Source organism: Boleophthalmus pectinirostris, unplaced genomic scaffold (genome assembly GCF_026225935.1).
Source record: "Boleophthalmus pectinirostris isolate CB_2022bp ecotype Guang Dong unplaced genomic scaffold, ASM2622593v1 HiC_scaffold_15, whole genome shotgun sequence".
NCBI classification, from domain to species: domain Eukaryota; kingdom Metazoa; phylum Chordata; class Actinopteri; order Gobiiformes; family Gobiidae; genus Boleophthalmus; species Boleophthalmus pectinirostris.
The window spans coordinates 28,947,995-28,967,931 of record NW_026571070.1 but is presented as its reverse complement, the minus strand read 5'-3'; the positions used below and the strand labels follow the sequence as shown (position 1 = coordinate 28,967,931).

Genomic DNA, 19,937 nt, shown 5'->3' with positions numbered 1-19,937 from the left:
GAGTGAATTCTGGAGGTTCTGAGCTTTCACATGAGATATGGTCTGTCCATATACTGAGAATGAGACAAAATGTCCTCTGTCTGCAGCTGAAGGCTGTGGGGACACAGGTTCAGTTTTCTTAATTGCAGGCTACACTGTACTTCAATAATATTGCATATTTTTCAAATATTGACCACACTTTTGATTTATTTTCATTCTGCTGATTTGAGTTTAATATACATTTTATGCCCTCAAATGTGTTTCTTCAGTGTGTAAGTGTATGTTGTGTGTTCAACTAGTACACAAAAGTACACAATAAGTAAAATAGTTTGAGCGCCACAATAGGTCCAAATGTGCCTCCTGTTGTTTGTCCCTGACCTTTGGATGAGAAGCCAGGGTTAATTTAACTCTCCTGAGCGTATGTGTATGCCTGTGTGTGCATGCACGCGTGTGCATGTGTGTGCGCGCATGTGCATGTGTGTGTGTTCACTTCCTGACACTTGCTGTAGGTCTGGTTTGTGGCCAGCCTTGGAAGTCATGAGGAGGACAAAGCACTTGTGACAAAGGCATGTACAGAGGGACATGGAGGAACAGAAGGATTTAAACTGCTCGTGTGTAATTATGTGAAATTAGACTGAGATACCAGCCGCCTGATTAAGGTCACTACCTCAGTTACTAAGAATGGATTATTTTCAGTAGATAATGTCATGAAACGAAAACAAAGAGATATTTGAAATGACTCCAGACACTCCCAACTGTGGCCATGACTTTTACATGTACTTTTTACTAGATTTGTGATGTTCATAAAGAAATATAATTTGAGTGTTGATGAAATGACACCCGACCATGTTGAGGAAAAAATAATACATTGTAAAATGTTTTCGTCTCTGTGTAGAACAGTCATGTATTTTCTATTTTATAATATTATTTATTTATATATTTATTTGTTTTATTTAGTATCTACTGTTGTTTATTTATTTTATTTATATTTATTATTTCTACCAGTCAGCCAGGCTACACTACATTACTTGCTGTGTGCAGTGCATCAGAATATTAATGTGACAACCACTGCATTTACTCTTTATTAAATATAAGTTATGATGCTAAACTAAGAATATATGAACCAAATATGCATTTCTTCCCCCATAATATATTAAAATAATACATTAAAAATAGTTAAATAATAAATAAAGTTTGATAATTATCACAAGCAAAAAAATCCTGTCTTATTGTGTATTTTGCTCCACAGGTGTATCTGGAGAGACTGTTCACGTACGCAGAGATCGACATCTGTCCGGCCAATTGGAAGAGGATCGTGTTGGGAGCCATTCTGCTGGCCTCCAAAGTGTGGGACGACCAGGCAGTGTGGAACGTGGACTACTGCCAGATCCTCAAGGACATCACCGTGGAGGACATGTAAGTCTCACAGCAGGGATGAGGAGAGACGCTGCAGGTGGATGTGGGGAATCTTAAAATGTTTCTGTAGAAGATTCAGTGACAAACGTTAAAAGTCCCATATTACACAAATTTCACTCTTATGAGCTTTAAGTCATGCTATAGTGTTGTTATCTCCTCCTATTTGGGTGAAGAACTCAGCCTAAATATGCAGGGTTTGTGCGTTAAACATGTGTGAATGAAACGAAATACTGCTCCAGGTTTGTTTATAATGAGGAAACAACATTATAACAGATCAGAATAGTGGTGTAATATGGGCCCTTTAATTGTGTTCTAAGGAAATGCACATGGAAGGAGAAATGGATTTCTAAGGAAATGAAGTTTCAGCTGTGGAGATCAGCCGCATTAGCTGTTTGGATTTGGTGTTGGCACGCCATCTACTGGCAGCAGTGGGAATGAATCATTGAAATAACCAAAACATCTGAGTAATGCTATGTAAACCTGCAGATGTAATGAACACAATCTGACAGCAGACATGCTCAGGCTGGTGACGGTTTATGGACTTAAAGTGCCAGGAGATCTCTGGATTTCAATCTGTCCCATAACTCTTTCAAGAAACTGATTTGTGAGGCTCAGAGCAAGAAGAACAGGATTAATGAAATAAATAAATAAATGAGTGATTGCAACAAAATACAACTGCAGGTATGTTTGTAATGAGGGAATATGTTTGTAACATATTTAAAAAGCTAAAGAAATCCATGTTGTGCTTAAGAAAGCCCGGAAATGTTCAAAATGTGTCCTGCATAGTGGCCTGAAAATATCTTATTGGGGATCTGTTGCTCTGAGAAAACAAAACTACTACGGCCTCTTTAAATAGTTCCAAATGAGTTTCCGTAGAACCTGTTTGTAAAATGCTTGTAAACTTTACCTAACACTCGTCTGTGGCATTTATAAAATCTTTTATGGGAAACTGAAGAAGCTCCACCATCACTCTCCAGTGCATGTGGGGCTATAGAGTGTTCTAAATTTAACCTGTCTGTTTCTGCTGCTGCTGTAAGTGTGTGTGGGCGTGCACCAAACACCAAGGGAGAGGGAGAGGGGCTTCTCACGCAGGTAGCACAATACTGAGCTCAGACGGATCAAAGTTATGCACTCATCCAATACTGGATTTGTCTTCCTAATACTGGTTCATATTTTGTCACATATACTGATGTAATAAGACTGTTCTGGGGTTATAGTCGGCCCAGAAAGTCTCATAATGTTAAATGGCCACTAAATAACACAAAACACAACATTTGAGTTGTTCTGTATCTGTTTAGTTTGTAGTAGTCTAAAGTTCTTCCTCACTTACCTTATGGACTACGATCATCTTAATTATTCACCACAATGAGTAGAGCTTTTCACAACTTTAAGACACCAGAACTGAGTTTTTGTCATGGGAATGCTAACAACTCCTAGCATGCTAACAGTGCACTTTCTGATTCCTGAACAAGAAAACTGTTTAAAATTAGATGCTGACAGTACATAGTGGACTTCATTTTTTGTTTTTCTTGAATAGATGGAGAAAAATGTGGTACATTCGATTGTTTTGTTTGGCAAATATTAGCAGTATTATTCTTTTTTGGACAGCTTTTTTCTTTCTTTTCTAACCTGATGTTCCTGTGTGTGTGTTAGGAATGAGCTGGAGCGTCGGTTCTGGGAGCTGTTACAGTTTAACATAAACGTGCCGTCCAGTGTTTATGCCAAGTACTACTTTGACCTGCGCTCTCTGGCCGAGGCCAACAACCTGAGCTTCCCCCTGGAGCCGCTCAGCCGAGACAAGGCGCAAAAACTGGAGGTGAGAAGCCAGTCATGTCTGTGCTGAATTTACAACCAGTATGCAGGAAGTTTAACATGCATATTTGAGTCTGAAAATCCTTTACTTACATACACATTCACACAGACACTTACCATCTCATCGTCCATCTAATTTATCTAATTTTCCTGGTATAGTGCACACCCTGATTTTAAATCCTGTATACATAGCTTATACTATAGCATTTATTTACACTTAAATTACATTAGTAGTAAGAAGTTCAAGTTTAAGTTTTTGCTCACACTGGCCCAATTGAACCGTGCTCAAGCATGGAAAGCTCCTAATGCCTGGTACATTTGTCCACAGTGAGTGTAAACCAGACATGCCAAAGTCTAAGGCATGCTGTGTTGGGGCCAAAGCTCCACGCTGATGTTCCACTCCTCTGTCAGTTCATGGATTTATCACAGTGGGACTCATATCAGCCTGAGATCTATTTAAGAGATTTCAGGGTGCGGGGTTTATTTTCTCCACTACAGACTTAGCATTTTAGTATGTTACAAGCAGAGTTCTGTGATGATGTCACTGCCATGGCCCAGTTTAGTTGTGCAGGTATGTGTCTGTGTGTGTGTGTGTGTGTGTGTGCTCGTCATAGAACACTTCATAATTGACCCTGAGCATGGAATAGTTCAAAAAGCCAAGTGAGTGCCTTCCATATTTAATTGCACTTCCTGTTTTGAATCTTAGGCTACGTTTACATTGAAATTAATGACCGTATCACCATATTGGAAACGATCTGCATCCAGACACATTGTTTCTGTGTCCAAAAGCCTTCACTATCCACACAGCTTTGAGCATATTTGTTTACATTTTACCAAAACGAAACTTAAAACTGCATGGCTCATTTGCATAAAGGAAGTGCTCAAAAAACAGTTCAATTTTTTTTATTGTGCACTGATGCGGTTCAGCTTCTGTTGGACTAAAGGACATGACTCAGTGGATTATATGTATTCTTTCTGTGACAGAGGGGTGTTTTGCTGATGGTGAGTCTGTTCTGTTCTTCTATCGCGTTGGAGAAGGAGATTATATGTCTGCAGGTCGTACACACAGACCATATATATGAATGGACATATATTCTAGCCTCTTAGCATTTTGGCGGTGAATTACTTCACGGCGCATAGACTCACATCAGCGACTCAGTGTTTTCAGGCATCCACATAGTGCCGGATCAGATCCTTACTCAAATGAATTGGCGGCACCAGATCGTTCTGTCTCTGGAGCTGTTGTCCATCGGATTAGTGCGGACACACACTGCATCCACAACGAAAACAACTCAAATACGCAGTAGTGTGGACGGGGCCTTAATTAGTTCTTCTGAAGTTTCTGCTTCAACTTTGCTACTTTTACAAACCTTTGAATTGCTTCTTGTTTTGTTGCTCTCCCCAGGCTATCTCCCGGTTATGTGATGACAGCTACAAAAACTTGAGGAAGTTATCCAAGAAGCGGTCGGTCAGCGCAGACAACCTGACCGTGGTGAGGTGGTGTCCCGCCATTATTTCCTAACACTGGGACTGGAACTGGAAACTGTGGGCCTGTGGAACCCAAAAACTCTCTACGAGTCTCTATAGGAACCCCACTGACTGCACTGAACCAAAATGACTGCAAATCTGGAAGTACAACTGGGATTTTAAATGTGAAAAAAAAAAAACGCAGTACTTTTTTTTGACTGTGTACATTCCTGTGTTATTTTCGTCATTTTAAAATATTTTCCGGACTGCTCGTTTTGGCATTCCATCATCTCGCATCTGTCGCTGCAACTGTTACTCCAAATCAGTGTTTTGCTCAAGGGACGTCTGGAAATCTTCGCTTTTACGCCTTTTTCCGGCCGATCATACTCATAAACAAAGCAATACCGGTGTGTTGCTTCATTTTTAAGCAACGCAGAGGGACTATTCGTTGCAGAAGGAGATGAGATAACGAGAGGTCGCTGTCTGTCCCGTGTTTTCTTACTCACTGCCATTGTCCTGACCTAATGTGCCTGTATCAAGCTTCAATGTCGCCCTCTTTTGGTCTGAAAAGTAGAACAAATTATGTTATTATTGGTTAATTTTTGATACTGTTCTTCCATGGCACAAAAATACTGGTATTTCTAAACCACTAAAGCATGAATCTTCAGGGTTTGTATGTTGCTAGAATTGTTAAAAAGCTTAAAAAGGGGGTATTACGCAAACGTTTTATGTCATTATTACAATTATTTGAACATTTCTTACAGTTGACGTTTCATAAGTATATTAAAAAAAGCAAAGCATGATACAAAACAATACGCTACAACTTCACAAACCTGGAGCGATGTGGAGTAGTTTTATTAATGGGATGCACGTTGATTGTAATATGAGAGCACTCTGAAGGGGGAGTGACTTATACAGGGAGGAGGGGACTAAGTTAATACCCCATAGAAGTGTAATACCCCCTCTTTAAAAAGCTTCAAAATAAACTGTATTATGTTTTCTACAGTGTAAATACAGCATCTCTTATTGTGTTTCTGTGGAAAAAAAAAAAAATGGATGACTGATGTTAGAATATTTATATTAGTTTTATTGTACAGTAAGAAGAGTCTAAATGGGAGACACCACTTTGTTCGTTGCAATGCTTTTCATGATAATTCGGTAAAAGAATTTCCAGTAATTTTATGTTATTTTTTACATCATTGTGAATGATCACACCTAATTCAGTTTCAAATTTAATTTCCTTCTGTTCCTCTGTCAAATATTTCTATAAAATCGCACTCCAAAACTATGTTATTTTTGTGGATGAAATTATGAGTAAACAAGAGTCCTATTTTTTTTATTAGACCCTTTTTAGGCAAGGCAAGTGTACCGTATTTTCTGCACTATAGGGCGCTCTGGATTATAAGGCACACTGACTGAAAATGGTCTATTTCAAACTTTTTTCACAAATAAACCGCACCGGACTATAAGGCGCATTAAATGAAACACAATAGTTAGATAAGTCAATAAAATTTTATTTAACGCGTTCACAATAACTCTCAACTTTGTTCAATTGTAACGCGTCAAAAAATACTGATACTAAATAGATACTAAATTGTTAGTGTATTCACAGTAACTCATAGTTGTTCAAACAGTTTGACGATGACGGCGTCCAGCACGCCCGCATCCCTCTCGTCATTACCCGTGTCAGTGGTTACTGTTCCCTGGCAGTTCAGTGATGATTCGGGTCTTGGTGAAAGCTCAGACCACAGTTGATACTGATCCTTAGCCCAGGCGTCCACGATCCATTGGCAGTAAGTCGCTCGGCGCTGTCTCGGTTGCTGTCTTGGTGAATGTGTGTTCTTCTTCTCTCATCCACTGCTCCCATGCAGCTCGCACTTTAACTTTATAACAGCCTTGAGTTTAAAGTGGCCGTTGTGAGCATGTCTCTTGGCAGGTGCATTTTGATATTAAAAGGAATCACAGTGTGTATTACTCCGCGATGCTCCTGACTACGGGAGCCGTAATGCTGCAAGTGATGCGGCTTTGGAGTTTACTAAAGTCGTACTAAGACACCCAAATAAATTGATATATAAGGTGCTTTGGATTATAAGGTGCGCAGTCGTTTTCTGATGAAATTAAAGGCTTTTAAGTGCACCGTATAGTGTGGAAAACACGGTATTTGTATAGCACAATTTATACACAAAGTAATTCAAAGTGTTTTACAGAATAAAAAATACATTAATGTCAGAATACAAACAAATCAAAACATAAATAATCATAAAATTAAAAAGAGAGAGAGATTAAATTAAGAGATTAAAAGACAAGAGTGTGGAATGAAAAAACAAAAACCTTTCAGTCGTGCACAGCAGTTCTGCATTTAAACAGCGTCAAAGTAGAGGCCTGTCTCACATTTTAACGAAGACTGCTGCAGGTTTTAGCTGCATGAATCTGAAACGCTTTTTATAATGCAGAAATTAAATCCATACACTGCAAATTTCTCTGATCTGGCCAGGATTTTAAAACTTATATCAGGTTAAGCTTTTTTCAGATTTATTATCTATTTACTAGTTCTGAGGCTGTTTAATTCTAGTCTAGAGGTAGTTTATTTTACTTCACAGGTTATCTTAAAATGATATTGCTGCATGGACAGATAATTTCACTACTTTTAAGTCATTTTCTGATGGATTTAAGTGTTTATATCTTCAATTTTGGCCAAGCTGTTTTGCAGCGTAGTAACGGTTACAGGGCCTTTCTGCTGCTCTAATATTGCACAAAACAGAAATTACCTGTTTGAGTTGTAGTCGTTTCCACATGGTTCTCACGTATCTCTCCCACTCCTTGATTTTTTCACTTTGTAACGGCCCTTTTACTGGAAAAAGTATTAAGCGTTTCTTCATTTGGTCTCCAATGCCTCAGACTCAGTTCACTTAATTGATACTTTGCAGGTGATATCATCATTCAACATTCTCAGCAGGGGTGATCCTAACTAGAGGCATTGCTCTGTCTGAAGCTCTGTTACTCAAGTTAGAACTGCAACAAGCAAGCTAGCATTAACCAACAGTTTAACAGTTCGTCTCTCTCATCTTTTTGTTTAAAATCTCCTAAACTGGAATCATGAAGCTTGTATTGAGTTGTTTAAATTAATTTTGTATTTTTTTCTTGGTAACTCCTGAACATTCTGCCATAGACACATATGCATTACACCTCTCACTGCAAAATCTCAATTGTTTCAAGATTACTATTTATAATATCATCGTCTGGACACCCCTGATCTATTTTGGCAGGCAGTTGTTTTCCCATGATTCTTGATTCTATGTCCCTGATTAACCAAAAAACTGTCCTGGTCTGGTACTTCTGCATTACTTACTGTATTACCCAACAAAATGCTTTCAAATTGCAAGTGTTAAGTCTGTTATTATTTACAAAACACTGCATAATATTAAGGACATTTATATTAACCAGAAGAAAGTATAAGCTGATCATTTCTGATTTGTAGTTGTAATTAAATACTTCTAATTTACGACTTTGAAATTGAAGCCAAAGCTCTAAATTGTAGCTTGGTCTGTTGTCATAATTGTGATCTAATTCTGCTTGCAATCTTTCTGAGGATTCGTCAATGCCTTAATAGCTTCTCCACAATCAACATGTCTCCTTGTACCATACTGCTTTTCCATTTGGGGCAGGCGGTGAGATGGTGAGTTGTCATGAATTCCAGATGTGTTATGAATGAGTGAAATAGTATTGCATTGTTTAAAGATTGTATATTCTATTTATTGTACGAAAGACCATGAAGTGGCCGTGATCTAAAATTCCCTTCTCCATCATTTGTAGGTTTGCTTACTGTCTACATAACCCCCATCATCTCATCTTTAGTACTAGATCCAATTTTCATGTTTAAATTTTGCCAAACCATTTGTAAGTCTAAACTACTCTTTTTCAAAAACAATGTTTAGGAAATGTTGAAGAATAAAACATTGAAACTTGAAGTACAACTGTCTTTTTATTTGTGTTTTAAGGCTACGTTTATATGATGAACAGAAGACACAAAAGTAGCGTCGCGTCTTCACTTTTATTCCGCGTTTTATTCAAGCGTTTTCTTAAAGTGACGCAAAAGTGTGTGGAATTCGATTGCCATTGCCAATTCTTATGCCATTTTGTGTTCGTGTGTGTCTCTTTCGTGTCAGTCGCTCGTTTATACTAGTACGTGTCTGACTTTGTTTTTGTTGAGACACTAGTTTAGTTCTGTTTTGTGCCTTTTTTAATTTGTCACTCGATTCTGTTTGTGTTTATGTGGTTTTACTTTGGGGCACTTGTGTTTTAGTTTTGTGTGTCTCTTAGTTGTTTTTTTTCACTTGTTAAGCCTGCATGACCTGTTATTTTCTGTATATATTTTAGTCTGTTTTGTTAATTTATCTTTTACATCCTTGTTAATTGAACATTATTTAATTTATTCTATTATCCATCTTAGTTCTTCTGTTACTTCCCCTGTCCCTAGAGCTGGGTCGTAACAGTATGTGAGGTAAATGTGTACATGACGTGAGTAGATCTGACCAGAGTTTTGCGTCTTGGGCAGTGTAGATGGAAACGCTACGGCAGAGCGTATTCAACTTTTCCACTCTGGAGATTTTTGCATTTTTCAGACCCAAAAATGCTGTCATTGTCTAAACGAAAGGCACTTATGATAAAATATTTCGTTGTTTTTACCCGCAAGCGTTCTTGTGTAAACAGGCCCTAAATATTGCACGGGTGATGGATAAGCAATGAAGAAATGCATATGTTTGGAAAGTTTATGAAATGTGAGTGTAGTTTTATGTATTATTTCAGCAGTCTTTTTTTCAGCATTTTTGGTCATGAAAGTCTTCAGTATTTACTTTGCTGGTGAACTGAGGATCACCTTTGTACCTCGGTCAAAGGTGTCAGTGCAGTTTAACAGGAGGACTGGTCAGGGAGGGTCAGCAGATCTGTGACCCTCCCTGTTTGAGGAGAGGAAGAGCAGAAAGTGTCTCTCCTCTGTGTCCTGCAGCATCACAGCAGCCTCCAGGGGGCATCAGGTGAACACAACAGGAAAGGCCTTGTTCTTACTCTGCTCTGATGTTTCTGTTGATGAAATGGGTCATTCCCTCAAAGTGTTTCCTCTGGAAGATCTTCAACCACATTTGCTATTAAATATGGGGTAAAAAGCCTGTAGCATCTTCAGTGTTCAAATCCAGCTCTCTGGTCTCCATGAATAAAGGAAAAACAAACTACACTTCTTAGTTGGTGAAAATCTCATGATAGGCAGCTCCTGGTGGCTCCACGCATCTCACAAGATGGGTGAAGGTGGAAAAAAGCAACTGTGACTGCCTTCACTCATCTTCATGGACTAAGCCTAAAGGCATGATGGGAAATGCAGTGCTGTCAGACATGTGAGTTGACTGTTCACTGACAGCTGATTGGATCTGATGTTTTCATCAGAAATGTGATGCTCTGCAGTTCAGCAACATCTCTCCTCCCTCTTCTCTTTCTTCATCTCCTCTACTTTTATATCAACACTGATGTGTAAAATCAAACAGAAAAGGCCCAGTGTGGTGTATAATATAGTCCAAATTATTCATATTTGCTCTTGATTCACTAAAAGTAGTTCACCACAGATCAGGTGTAATCATGTTAAATTTCTTGAGCTTTGTATTCGTTGAATTAGTGACATCGTGTTGATAATTCGAGCGAATATCTTAAAGTGTGTACAACAGACTTTTATAATTCTCTAATTTTGACTTAATTTGGTGGGTTTATAACTGTTGTAAATATCCATCCATCCATGTTCTTCTGCTTATCCAGGGCCGGGTCGCGGGGCAGCAAGTCTAAGTAGGAACTCCTAGACTTCCTTCACCCCAGACACGTTCTCCAGTTCCTCCGGGGGGACCGCGAGGTGTTCCCAGGCCAGCTGAGACTCATAGTCCCTCTAGCGTGTCCTGGATCTTCCCCGGGGAACACCTCCCTGATCCCTGATCTCATCCTTTCAGTCATAATCCAGAGCTCATGACCATAGATGAGAGTATTGTAAATATAAATAATTGTTTTACATAAATCAAGAAGCAATTTGTGACAAATATGTTGAAAATTACAGGAAATAGAGTTCTAAATATATTGACATCATACTGGGGAGAATTCTATAAAAAGTTCAGCACAATTTACACATTTACAGCATTTTTTCTGATACTTTAGATATGATTTCAACAAAAGAAAGGTGCTTCTTATATTTGTATTTGTCAGATAGTAATTTTTGTGTACATTAGAGGAGTTTTGCTTGGTAACTTATCAAATTTACTAGTGTGATGTTGTGATTTTAAACTTAGAAGATGACCAAATTGGGAAAACAAGTGTGAATGTTTTTGCAAAAATCTTAACTATAATGGTCTTAACTGTGTTTTAATAAAAGTCTAACTTGTCATAGGGATTTTAAGACACCTGGTATTATCGCTGAAATGATCCAAATCTGCTGTGTTGACTGATAAAACATTTCCTGGATTACCACTTGATGACATCACTAGATGAATCAGCACATATATTTTACTACTATTAATTGTTTTATGTTGCACCATATCACCGAAGTTTTTTTGTTTTTTGGGGAATTTTAGTAGGCTAAAATAACTCCAGCCTGCATGAATGAAACAAAACTCACAAACAACTCTTTGTTTTCCTTTGATTGGGAAGAAACTCTATACAATTGATGCTTTGAAAAAGTCGACATAGCTTAGCATACTTGACTTTTGAGAAATGTAGAAAAATGAACACTTGCTGAAAGTATTTCCAGTATTAGACAACCACATTTATTACATTTATGTCTGATTACACAGTTAGAAAGTACTGATATAATGATTTCAAAAGCTGTTGTAACTTTCGACTTGAAGTTGGCGTGGGTGAGCCAGGAGGCTTGTTGTTCTCCTGCAAGGACAACCAGTGGCACCAAAATATCCATGCAATGCCAGGAGGGGACGTGCCTCCGCGAGTGGGACAGGAATAGCCGCACAATGGGCCTCACTGGTGTCTTCTGTTGTCTCAGGACTGGCAGTTGTCTGAGCGGAGAGAGGAGCTGAGACTCTGCTCCCCTGGGCTCTGCTCGCTCACGTGGATCGTACTGTACAAAGGAGGGCTGCAGATGTCTGGACATGGCTGGATTGTCTAGAGTGTACAGTGCGGTGAATCTGCAGGAGGCGCTGTAAAGTGGATGTGAGATTTAACGTAAAATCTAAAAGTGTTGTAGAGTCTGGACCGGAGCAAGTATGGTGGGATCAAGTGCATCAGAGTTTCTCTTCCTCTCAGTCAATCAGAGCATCACCATGATGGGTAAGGACACATACAGTTTGCTATAGCGTAGGACTTATGGACGTCTTTTGTTTTTGAAAATGTAACACAATGCATCGCTAGAGAGCACTGACCTGCCCTTTGTTCTGTTAAGAACAGAATCTAACTTACCGTGGTTTGTCTTGAAAATATAGTAAAAGCAAATTACATACACAAGGACTTTAAATATGCTGAATGTAAATATATTTCTAAAGTTTTACATAGTGGTTATTTTTAAATAAAAGCAAGCATTTGTTTAATTAAATTACATGAATGTTATACAACAGATTTTATACCTGATGCCCTTCCTGCAGCAATGAGCCTGATAAATTAATAGATACTTCTTAAAGGTTCAGTATGTAACTTTCTGGAGGTAGCATGTTACCTGCACAACTGCATGGAAATAGAAAGATAAAACCACACTTCAGAACATTGTCCATGGAGATAGATAAGTTTTATACCATACTGTGGAATATTATTAACCAAGCTGGTGCCACCTAGTGCCTCTGCTCAATTTCATTTCTCTCCAGCGACTAGGTCAGGAATCAGAATACATAAGACGTTTGCAAGTACCCTGGAAGTGCAAGTTCAGGCACCAGCCAATCAGCGAAGAGCCATACATTCTGTTTTGGCAACAATTCCCGAGATCAAGGATTTAAATTTGAATCAAAAATAATGTTTGTGAATTTTATCAAGAGGAAAGACATTATTGCCCTTCTTCCTATGGAATTTGGGAAAAGCTTAATATAGTAGTTAGCCCTGTTAGCAGCGCATTACATACGTCACGACTAAATAGCAGCGATTGTTTAAATGAAAAAAGTACCTGCCTACTGTCGAACGAACGAATCCTAATGCTGCAGAGGTGATTCAGGCTAGAAAATTTTCGCCAAAGGAACAACATTTTCTTGGGAACAAGTAGGAGGCGGCTCTCCTCCAGGTCAAATAAGAGTCAGGTTTGTGGAGAGGCAACTCCATTTAGAATAAGAACGCAATGCAAATTTTTCGGTGCAATAAACACAACCAAAAGGATAAAAAAAGTTATTTATTGTGGCTTTAAATGTATTTTTGTACTTCTTCATTAATCATAAACCAGTTATTATAGAAACTAGTGTTCATAGAAAAATAAAATTTGACAAGTTTAGAGTAATTTTAAAAGTCATGACCATTTATTTTTAATAAACAATGGGTGCCACAAGTTTCAGAAGCAGCTTACCATGACTAGAGTGTAACTGCAAGGTTTGTACAGCTTTTGTATCGCAAAATAATGCTGTGTATATGTCAGTTGTTCATGAATTATAAACCTAATACCTTCTCTTATTTTAGGTAAGGCGTGGCTGATCGTCATGCTCTTCCTCCGCGTTTTACTGCTCCTTTTCGCTGGTTTCCCTTTGTACCAGGACGAACAGGACCGCTTCGTCTGCAACACCATCCAACCGGGCTGCGCTAACGTATGCTACGACAACTTCTCTCCCATCTCACTCTTTCGCTTTTGGCTCGTACAACTCATCACCCTCTGTCTACCAATCACTATTTTCATCATTTACGTCATCCATAAAGCCACCAACGCGCTCCATGTCGATCAGAAAACCTATGAACTCAACATGCAACGGTTGAACATGAAATTTACTGGAGCATACTTTTTGCATCTTGTATTTCGGACATTATTAGAAGCGGGATTCGGTGTGGCGCATTATTATCTCTTCGGTTTTTACATTCCAAGGAGGTTTTTGTGTCAACATCCGCCATGCACCACCCAAGTAGACTGCTATATTTCTAGACCGACGGAAAAGACGGTTATGCTAAATTTCATGCTAGCAGTCGGAGCACTATCTATTTTCCTCAATGTTTTAGATTTCTTTTGCGCCATCAAGCATTCCGTGAGACAAAACACCAAAAAGAAAGTGTTGGTAGAACGGATTTATGAAGAAGAATGTATCATATCAAATTCTGTGAAAGCGAAAGAGCAAAATATCGCAGAAGTTGAACATTTTCGAAAACGCCACGGAAGTAAAAGTTCAAGAGGAGGAGATCCAGCAAAATTGAATTCAGAATCTCGTCCTTGTTCACCAGGAATTCAGTCTATAAACACCAACGGAAACAACGGATATTCAGCCAATCAGGAAGATGTTTTGGAAAGACAAGGAAGTGAGGTCGCCCTATGTCCACCAGGAACGCCAAGGTCTATACGTGTCAGTAAGCGCAGTCGACTCAAACCCCCGCCCCCTCCACGACGTGATATACCTGGAGATGTACCTGCTCTGGCTATAGATGGTTCCATAACAACGCCGGTGTGTACCAACAGACTGGGTAAGAGTACTTTGGTGGAGTTAAATGCAGGACCTGATGCAAAGCCGAGTGATGAGGAGAAGAGGTCAGAGTGGGTGTAACTTCAAGGACTTAATCCCCTTCTGTAGGTAGGTCTGGGAACTAAGATCTGAACATTCTTGAACTGAGACAAGAGTCCCAACTACTACAACTTTGTTCCAACCAGTATAGCCGGGTTACTGTACTGGTGAGCAATATAATCCACTATGGATTTCCAAGGATGTTTGTTTTATATTGTTGGATGTATCTCTCTTCATTTGAAGACTAGAGCAACCTGTGGGAGTAATGGGCGACCGCACTGCAGCACCTTTTCCAGACTTTGAGCCAGTATCCTGGTCACCAGGAGCCTTTGGGGATTAAACCCAGAACAGGACCTTCTTAGTATAAAGTAATCGTACAACTTTACTATTCAAAACTGCTGGCAGGAACCAAAATGTAGTTTGTACCAGATTGGTTTCCTTTCCTCTTGCAAACTTTTTTGTCAAATCATTGAAAAAAAATGTATATGTATAAGTAAAAGCTCATGTTGAATATTTACTGTAAATACTATAAGCAAAAGTATTCTTAAGACTTGTCAGTGTTGTCAGTTTCTAGCAACAACAAGTAGTCTTTTCTAACAACTACACAAGAAACAGTACATTGTAGAATTTTGTAAAACAAAGTGTCATATTTCTTACATTAAAATCATATTTACCCTACTGCTATCACTTCAACTTTGACTTCAGAATGTTCTCTTGGTGCCGGATCTGTCGGACTAATAGGGATTAAGAGAAAATCATAGTACGGAACAGGAGAGGATACAGAACATTTACCTTACTTTCCCCTAATGCCACTTTAATAGTACCATCTTTAAAAGTAGCATTATAACTGTGTAATCCCTCAGTGATCCAGTAGGTTCATAGTGGTCCAAGGGTGTATACTAGTCTATGTGCTTATACTTGTTCTGATACAGCTCAAGATCAAGATTCTAAAGCTAAAGGTTCATTTCTGTTCTGTGAATGGTTCTTTTTTAGCATCGATACGTGCTTACATGAGTATATAGTTTTGATATTAGTTTTAGTATTGATTAGTTTCTGATTTTTTATACTTTTGACAACCTACCAGCTACAATTGGTGCATCATTTATCATTTATCATTACAAGTCATTAACAAGATGTTTAAAGTTGTATGTGTGTAATCATCCATGCTACTTTTAGCTAGCATAGCATACCCACCCTGGCTAAATTAACTTTGGCAGCCATTATTCTCAGGCGCTTCAGATTGTAGTTTGATGACACAAAATGGCCGGAATCTTAGTCATGTCCACTGTTCCAGTCTAAACAAAACATGAGCTCTATAATAGGAACTGTAGACCCTCTGAAGTGTCCTTGGACTAACCGCAGCCTTAAGGAAACAAGCAAGCACCTGTTGGTTCTCTGTTAGCATGCCTCCCCCACAGCGTCAGGCTTAGACAAAGACTAGCTCTGACCTGGGCTATATCTGCCACGCTCTGTCCATATGATACTGCTTTGTGCTGTCAGGGTCGTAGGGGTCGTAAAGGTCAGGGGTCAATGCTAGGGTCCATTAAATCTTTATGCTTTACCAAGGGCAACCAGATTTTCAAAATAAAAAACTGGGACATCCCTAGTTTGAGGTGACTGATAATAATAAATTGTGAAATGAGTGTGTACTGTATTTTTCAGAGTATAAGTTGCACCAGCCAAAAAATGCATAACGAAGAAGAAAAAACATATATAAGTTGCACCAGACTATAAGTCACACTTTTTGGGGGAAATGTATAAAATCAGAGACCAAACCTAGTAATAACAATAGAAGAGAGAACAACAGACTGTTAACGTCACATATGAACAGTTCTTCAGATAAACTATAACATAAACAACAGAACACAACAAGTTTACCAAACTCTCCATCTCACTCCAAATCACTAAATCCATTCAATTCTTCATCCTCGGTGTCACTTCTGAGCAACTCCACGACCTCCGGAGGTAAACGGAGCTCCACTTCCTCTTCTGTGTCGCTGTCGTCAGACTCAGCATCAGTTCCAGTTAGAATTATTCTGGCATTTCTGAATCCCGACAGGATGGTTTCAGTTGTCTTTATAAGTTTGTTTAAATGTTACATTTTCAGTGGTACAGAAGTAATGTTGCGATCGACTGACATGATACAGACAGGACAGAGGCTCTTTCTGCAGGAGACATGCGCAGTAGAGCCAAGTGACAGTGTAGTACAGAAGTAACAGCAGATAATGACACACAAGTCTACAGCCTCTTGCGGCTTCAGGGTGAAAATTTTAATATATAAGTCGTCCAAACCATGAAAAAAAGTGTAACATATAGTCTGAAAAATACGGTAATTAAGGAAAACTGCTCCACATTTGGCCCATTCATGTTTAACATGACTCAGCATAGTCACATTTTCTTTGTGTTTTGGTCATTTTTTATTTTACCTAAACAAATTACAAAATACGCCTCTCTTTACTGTTGGCAGGGATCGGATTGGTTAAAAATAGGGACATCCGGGACATTTCTTGTGTAAAACTGGGACAAATCACTGGTTTTGGATAAATGTGCTGGGACAGGGGACACAGGGCTCAAAACTGGGACTGTTCAGGTAAATAGAGACATCAATGATTTAATGAAGTTAAGGCTTCTTTCTGCAGCTTTATTTTTGGGTTCGTTGTAAGGTTTTTGGTCATGACATGTAGTTGTTGTGATATAAGAACTAGGCAAGCTGCTAATTGTTGTTTCACTAACTGGGGGCTATACAGGATTTTTACTGTTTATCTTCTCTTGTGAGCTTTAAGTCATGTTACTTCCTTAAAAGCAGACGAACTTGTCTCAGCAGATTTATCCAAAACCAATGATTTGTCCCAGTTTTATACAAGAAATGTCTCAGGTGTCCCAGTTTTAACTAAACTGATCCCCGCCAACAGTAAAGAGAGGCATACATTTATAATTCGTTTGGGTAAAATACAGAAAAGCTGCTTAAAAATGACCAGAACACAAAGAAAATATGAGTATACTGACTCATGTTAGTCATGAATGGGCCTAATGTGTGTGTCCATACCAGCTTGTAAAAGCCTGATCCCGTCAGATCTCAGCTGCTAAGCAGGCTGGGCCTGGGTAGTACTTGGATGGGAGACCGTCGTTGTGTCCTTAGGCAAGACACTTCACCCACATTGCCTAGTATGAAAGTGGTGAGTGTGTGAGTGATGGTGGTGGTCGGAGGGGCCGATGGCGCAGATTGGCAGCCTTGCTTCTGTCAGTCTGCCCCAGGGCAGCTGTGGCTACAGTAGTAGTTTACCACCACTGAGTGTTGAGTGACTGAATAATGAACTATAAAGCGCTTTGGGTATCTTGAAAGGCACTATATAAGTGCAATCAATAATGTAGAAAAATTTTCCTTCATTACGCACTCGTTTCACAATTTTATTTTTGCCAACCACCAAAAAACTGAGAGCGTCCCTGTTTTTGATTTTGAAAATCTGTTCCCCCTATTCACAGTATGACATTAAACCTTTCTATCTTGATAAAGACTAAGGTTATAGGTCAGATCTGTGGAGAGCCAACCCCTATCACAGTCAGAACGCCTGTTTTTCGAGGTGTTTTTGAGCTATAAAAATCACCTGTAATTGAATAAATGTAAAGCAGTGCTGTTTAATGTCACACTGTGGAACATTCCAGGCAGAACAATGACGTCTGCATAGAACCTTTAAGTTTAAACTGATTGTTGCAGTCCAAACTCATACCTCCCTTTCTAACAGTGACTTCACTAGTGTGTTTCACAACTTTCACAGGCTAAAGGCAATAAATCTAGGCTAAAGCAGAGTCTGTTTATTTATTGTCATGAGTCATGCTAACAAGTTGTAGCCTGCTAACAGGGCTCCAGTGTTACTAGTTCGCTACAGATAAAGATCGTTTATAATTAGTTGCAGACAGTGTGTTGTGGTCTGGTTTTATCACTAATGGCCTTAACACCTTGTCACTGTCAATGCCCAAACTTGTCTGATCTCAGAAGCTAAGAAGGACCAGGTCTGGTTAGTACTTGGAGACCTGTGAGAGTACAGATGTTGCAGTGGAGCAGCTCTAGTTCTTGTGTCAACTTTCTGATATTTTGTCCTTGTGCAAGGCAAAGGATTCAGATTCAATTTGGCCACTGGACAAATGTTTATTTAGGTCGAAAACATTTCGCCACTGATCTAAGCTGCTTCTTCAAGGTCCAAAGGACAAAACACAGAGGGACAAACAAGCTTAGATGAGCTGTGTAACATTTTTGACCTAAATAAATGTTTGTCCAGTTGACAAATTGAATTTCTCCTTTGCCATGGATTCTGGATTCTATCTGGACGACTGAGGAGTTCTACACATGTCCTTATACAAGACACTTCACCCATCCTGCCTTGTGGTGCAGTACGGAACAGTACAGTCGGTCTGTAGTTAACAAATAATACAATGTACAAAGTGTTTTGGGTGAATTAAACATTGTTTAAGTGAGCTGCTGCTTTTAGATTACACTGTATTGGGGCAAGTAGAATATAGCTAAATGGACATAGCTAACAAACTAGCCACCATGTTCCAAGTAAGAAGTGAGCATGGGCGTACTTCAGGCTCCATCGAGTCACTTTCTATTGAAAAACTGTTGTATATTTGGGTCAAAAGTTTTTATGCAAATTAATTAATATTTAGAGGTTGCTCAAGAAAATTGCCCTATAGGGCCAATACTATGACATAGAACCAAATAAATAAGGCGTATTTGAACAATTTATTTGATTTAACTGAAACTTGTATAAAAATTACTTAGAAAGTCCATAAAAGTTGCTTAGAAAATCCATGTGCCTGTGTGTTTGACACATTTTTTAGCTCAAACTGCTTTCTTTCTTCAGTGCACCTGCAGCTGGATTCCTTGCGCCTTCTGCTGGTGTTTGTTTACATAAATCTGGTAGGACGATACAAATTGGCTTCAGCTCCCGTGTTCGTTCTCTTCTCCTCCATAGGGCCCAGTATTTATGGAGGGGCTTGTCACTCTATTTCAGTGGTGCTTGTGGAGATTAGGAGGACCTTTCTCATATCTGCACTTTACATTCCACGCTTCAGCTGTCATCTTATATAAACCAGATAACTGCCGTCTTATGACATCATTTAGTTATTCATATATTAGGAATTTGATTTGATTTGAATGTGGATGAAATTACTGCTATGTTGACCAGAAAAGTTTTTAGAATAGTTATAATTTAAATATAAGTAGGACAGCAGTAGTTCAAAGTCCTCCAAGAACTATGCAAGTAAGTCATTTGGGGAAACTACTATTTGAGCAAAAAGTAACAGTAAGAGTAACTGTGTGGACATAACACTGGACTTATAATTTGAAGTTTCTGTAATTGTAAAAAGTATTGTAAGAGTATTTAAGAGGGGGTACTTTACTTCAATGGGGTACTAACTGCGGACACAAAACCATTTGGAAAACAATGTATTCAAATGTTTTATGAGTCTCTTCTCCCTTTGCTCTCCATGCTTAATCATTCCCCCTTCAGAGCTCTACCACAAGACAATCAGCACCTAATGAAACTACTGCAGCATCGCAACAGGTTTGTGAAGTTGTTGTGTGCAGTTTTGTGTCATGTTTTTGTATATTTA

The 19,937-nt window shown here is 38.9% G+C and overlaps 2 protein-coding genes across 2 annotated transcripts in view; both read left to right on the top strand.

The window, feature by feature from the left end:
• The window catches only part of ccny (cyclin Y), a 66,667-nt gene extending 58,025 nt beyond the window's left edge, over positions 1 to 8,642 (top strand). Inside the window, 3 exon segments of the mRNA XM_020930713.2 lie at positions 1,229 to 1,395; positions 3,049 to 3,211; positions 4,613 to 8,642. Coding sequence (XP_020786372.2) covers positions 1,229 to 1,395; positions 3,049 to 3,211; positions 4,613 to 4,729 — 447 coding nt within the window. The 3' untranslated portion in view covers positions 4,730 to 8,642.
• Positions 8,643 to 11,918: 3,276 nt separating this feature from the next.
• On the top strand, positions 11,919 to 14,366 carry gjd4 (gap junction protein delta 4). The gene is made up of 2 exons (XM_055150830.1): positions 11,919 to 11,982; positions 13,303 to 14,366. The coding sequence occupies exons 1-2, from the start codon at positions 11,919 to 11,921 to the stop codon at positions 14,364 to 14,366; spliced, it is 1,128 nt and encodes a 375-aa protein (XP_055006805.1).
• Positions 14,367 to 19,937: the final 5,571 nt, after the last annotated feature.

Coding starts and splice junctions, on each gene's coding strand:
- gjd4 (XM_055150830.1), top strand. CDS start 11,919: ATGGTGGGATCAAGTGCATCAGAGTTTCTCTTCCTCTCAGTCAATCAG. Junction 11,983..13,302: donor TCAGAGCATCACCATGATGG/GTAAGGACACAT, acceptor CTCTTATTTTAG/GTAAGGCGTGGCTGATCGTC.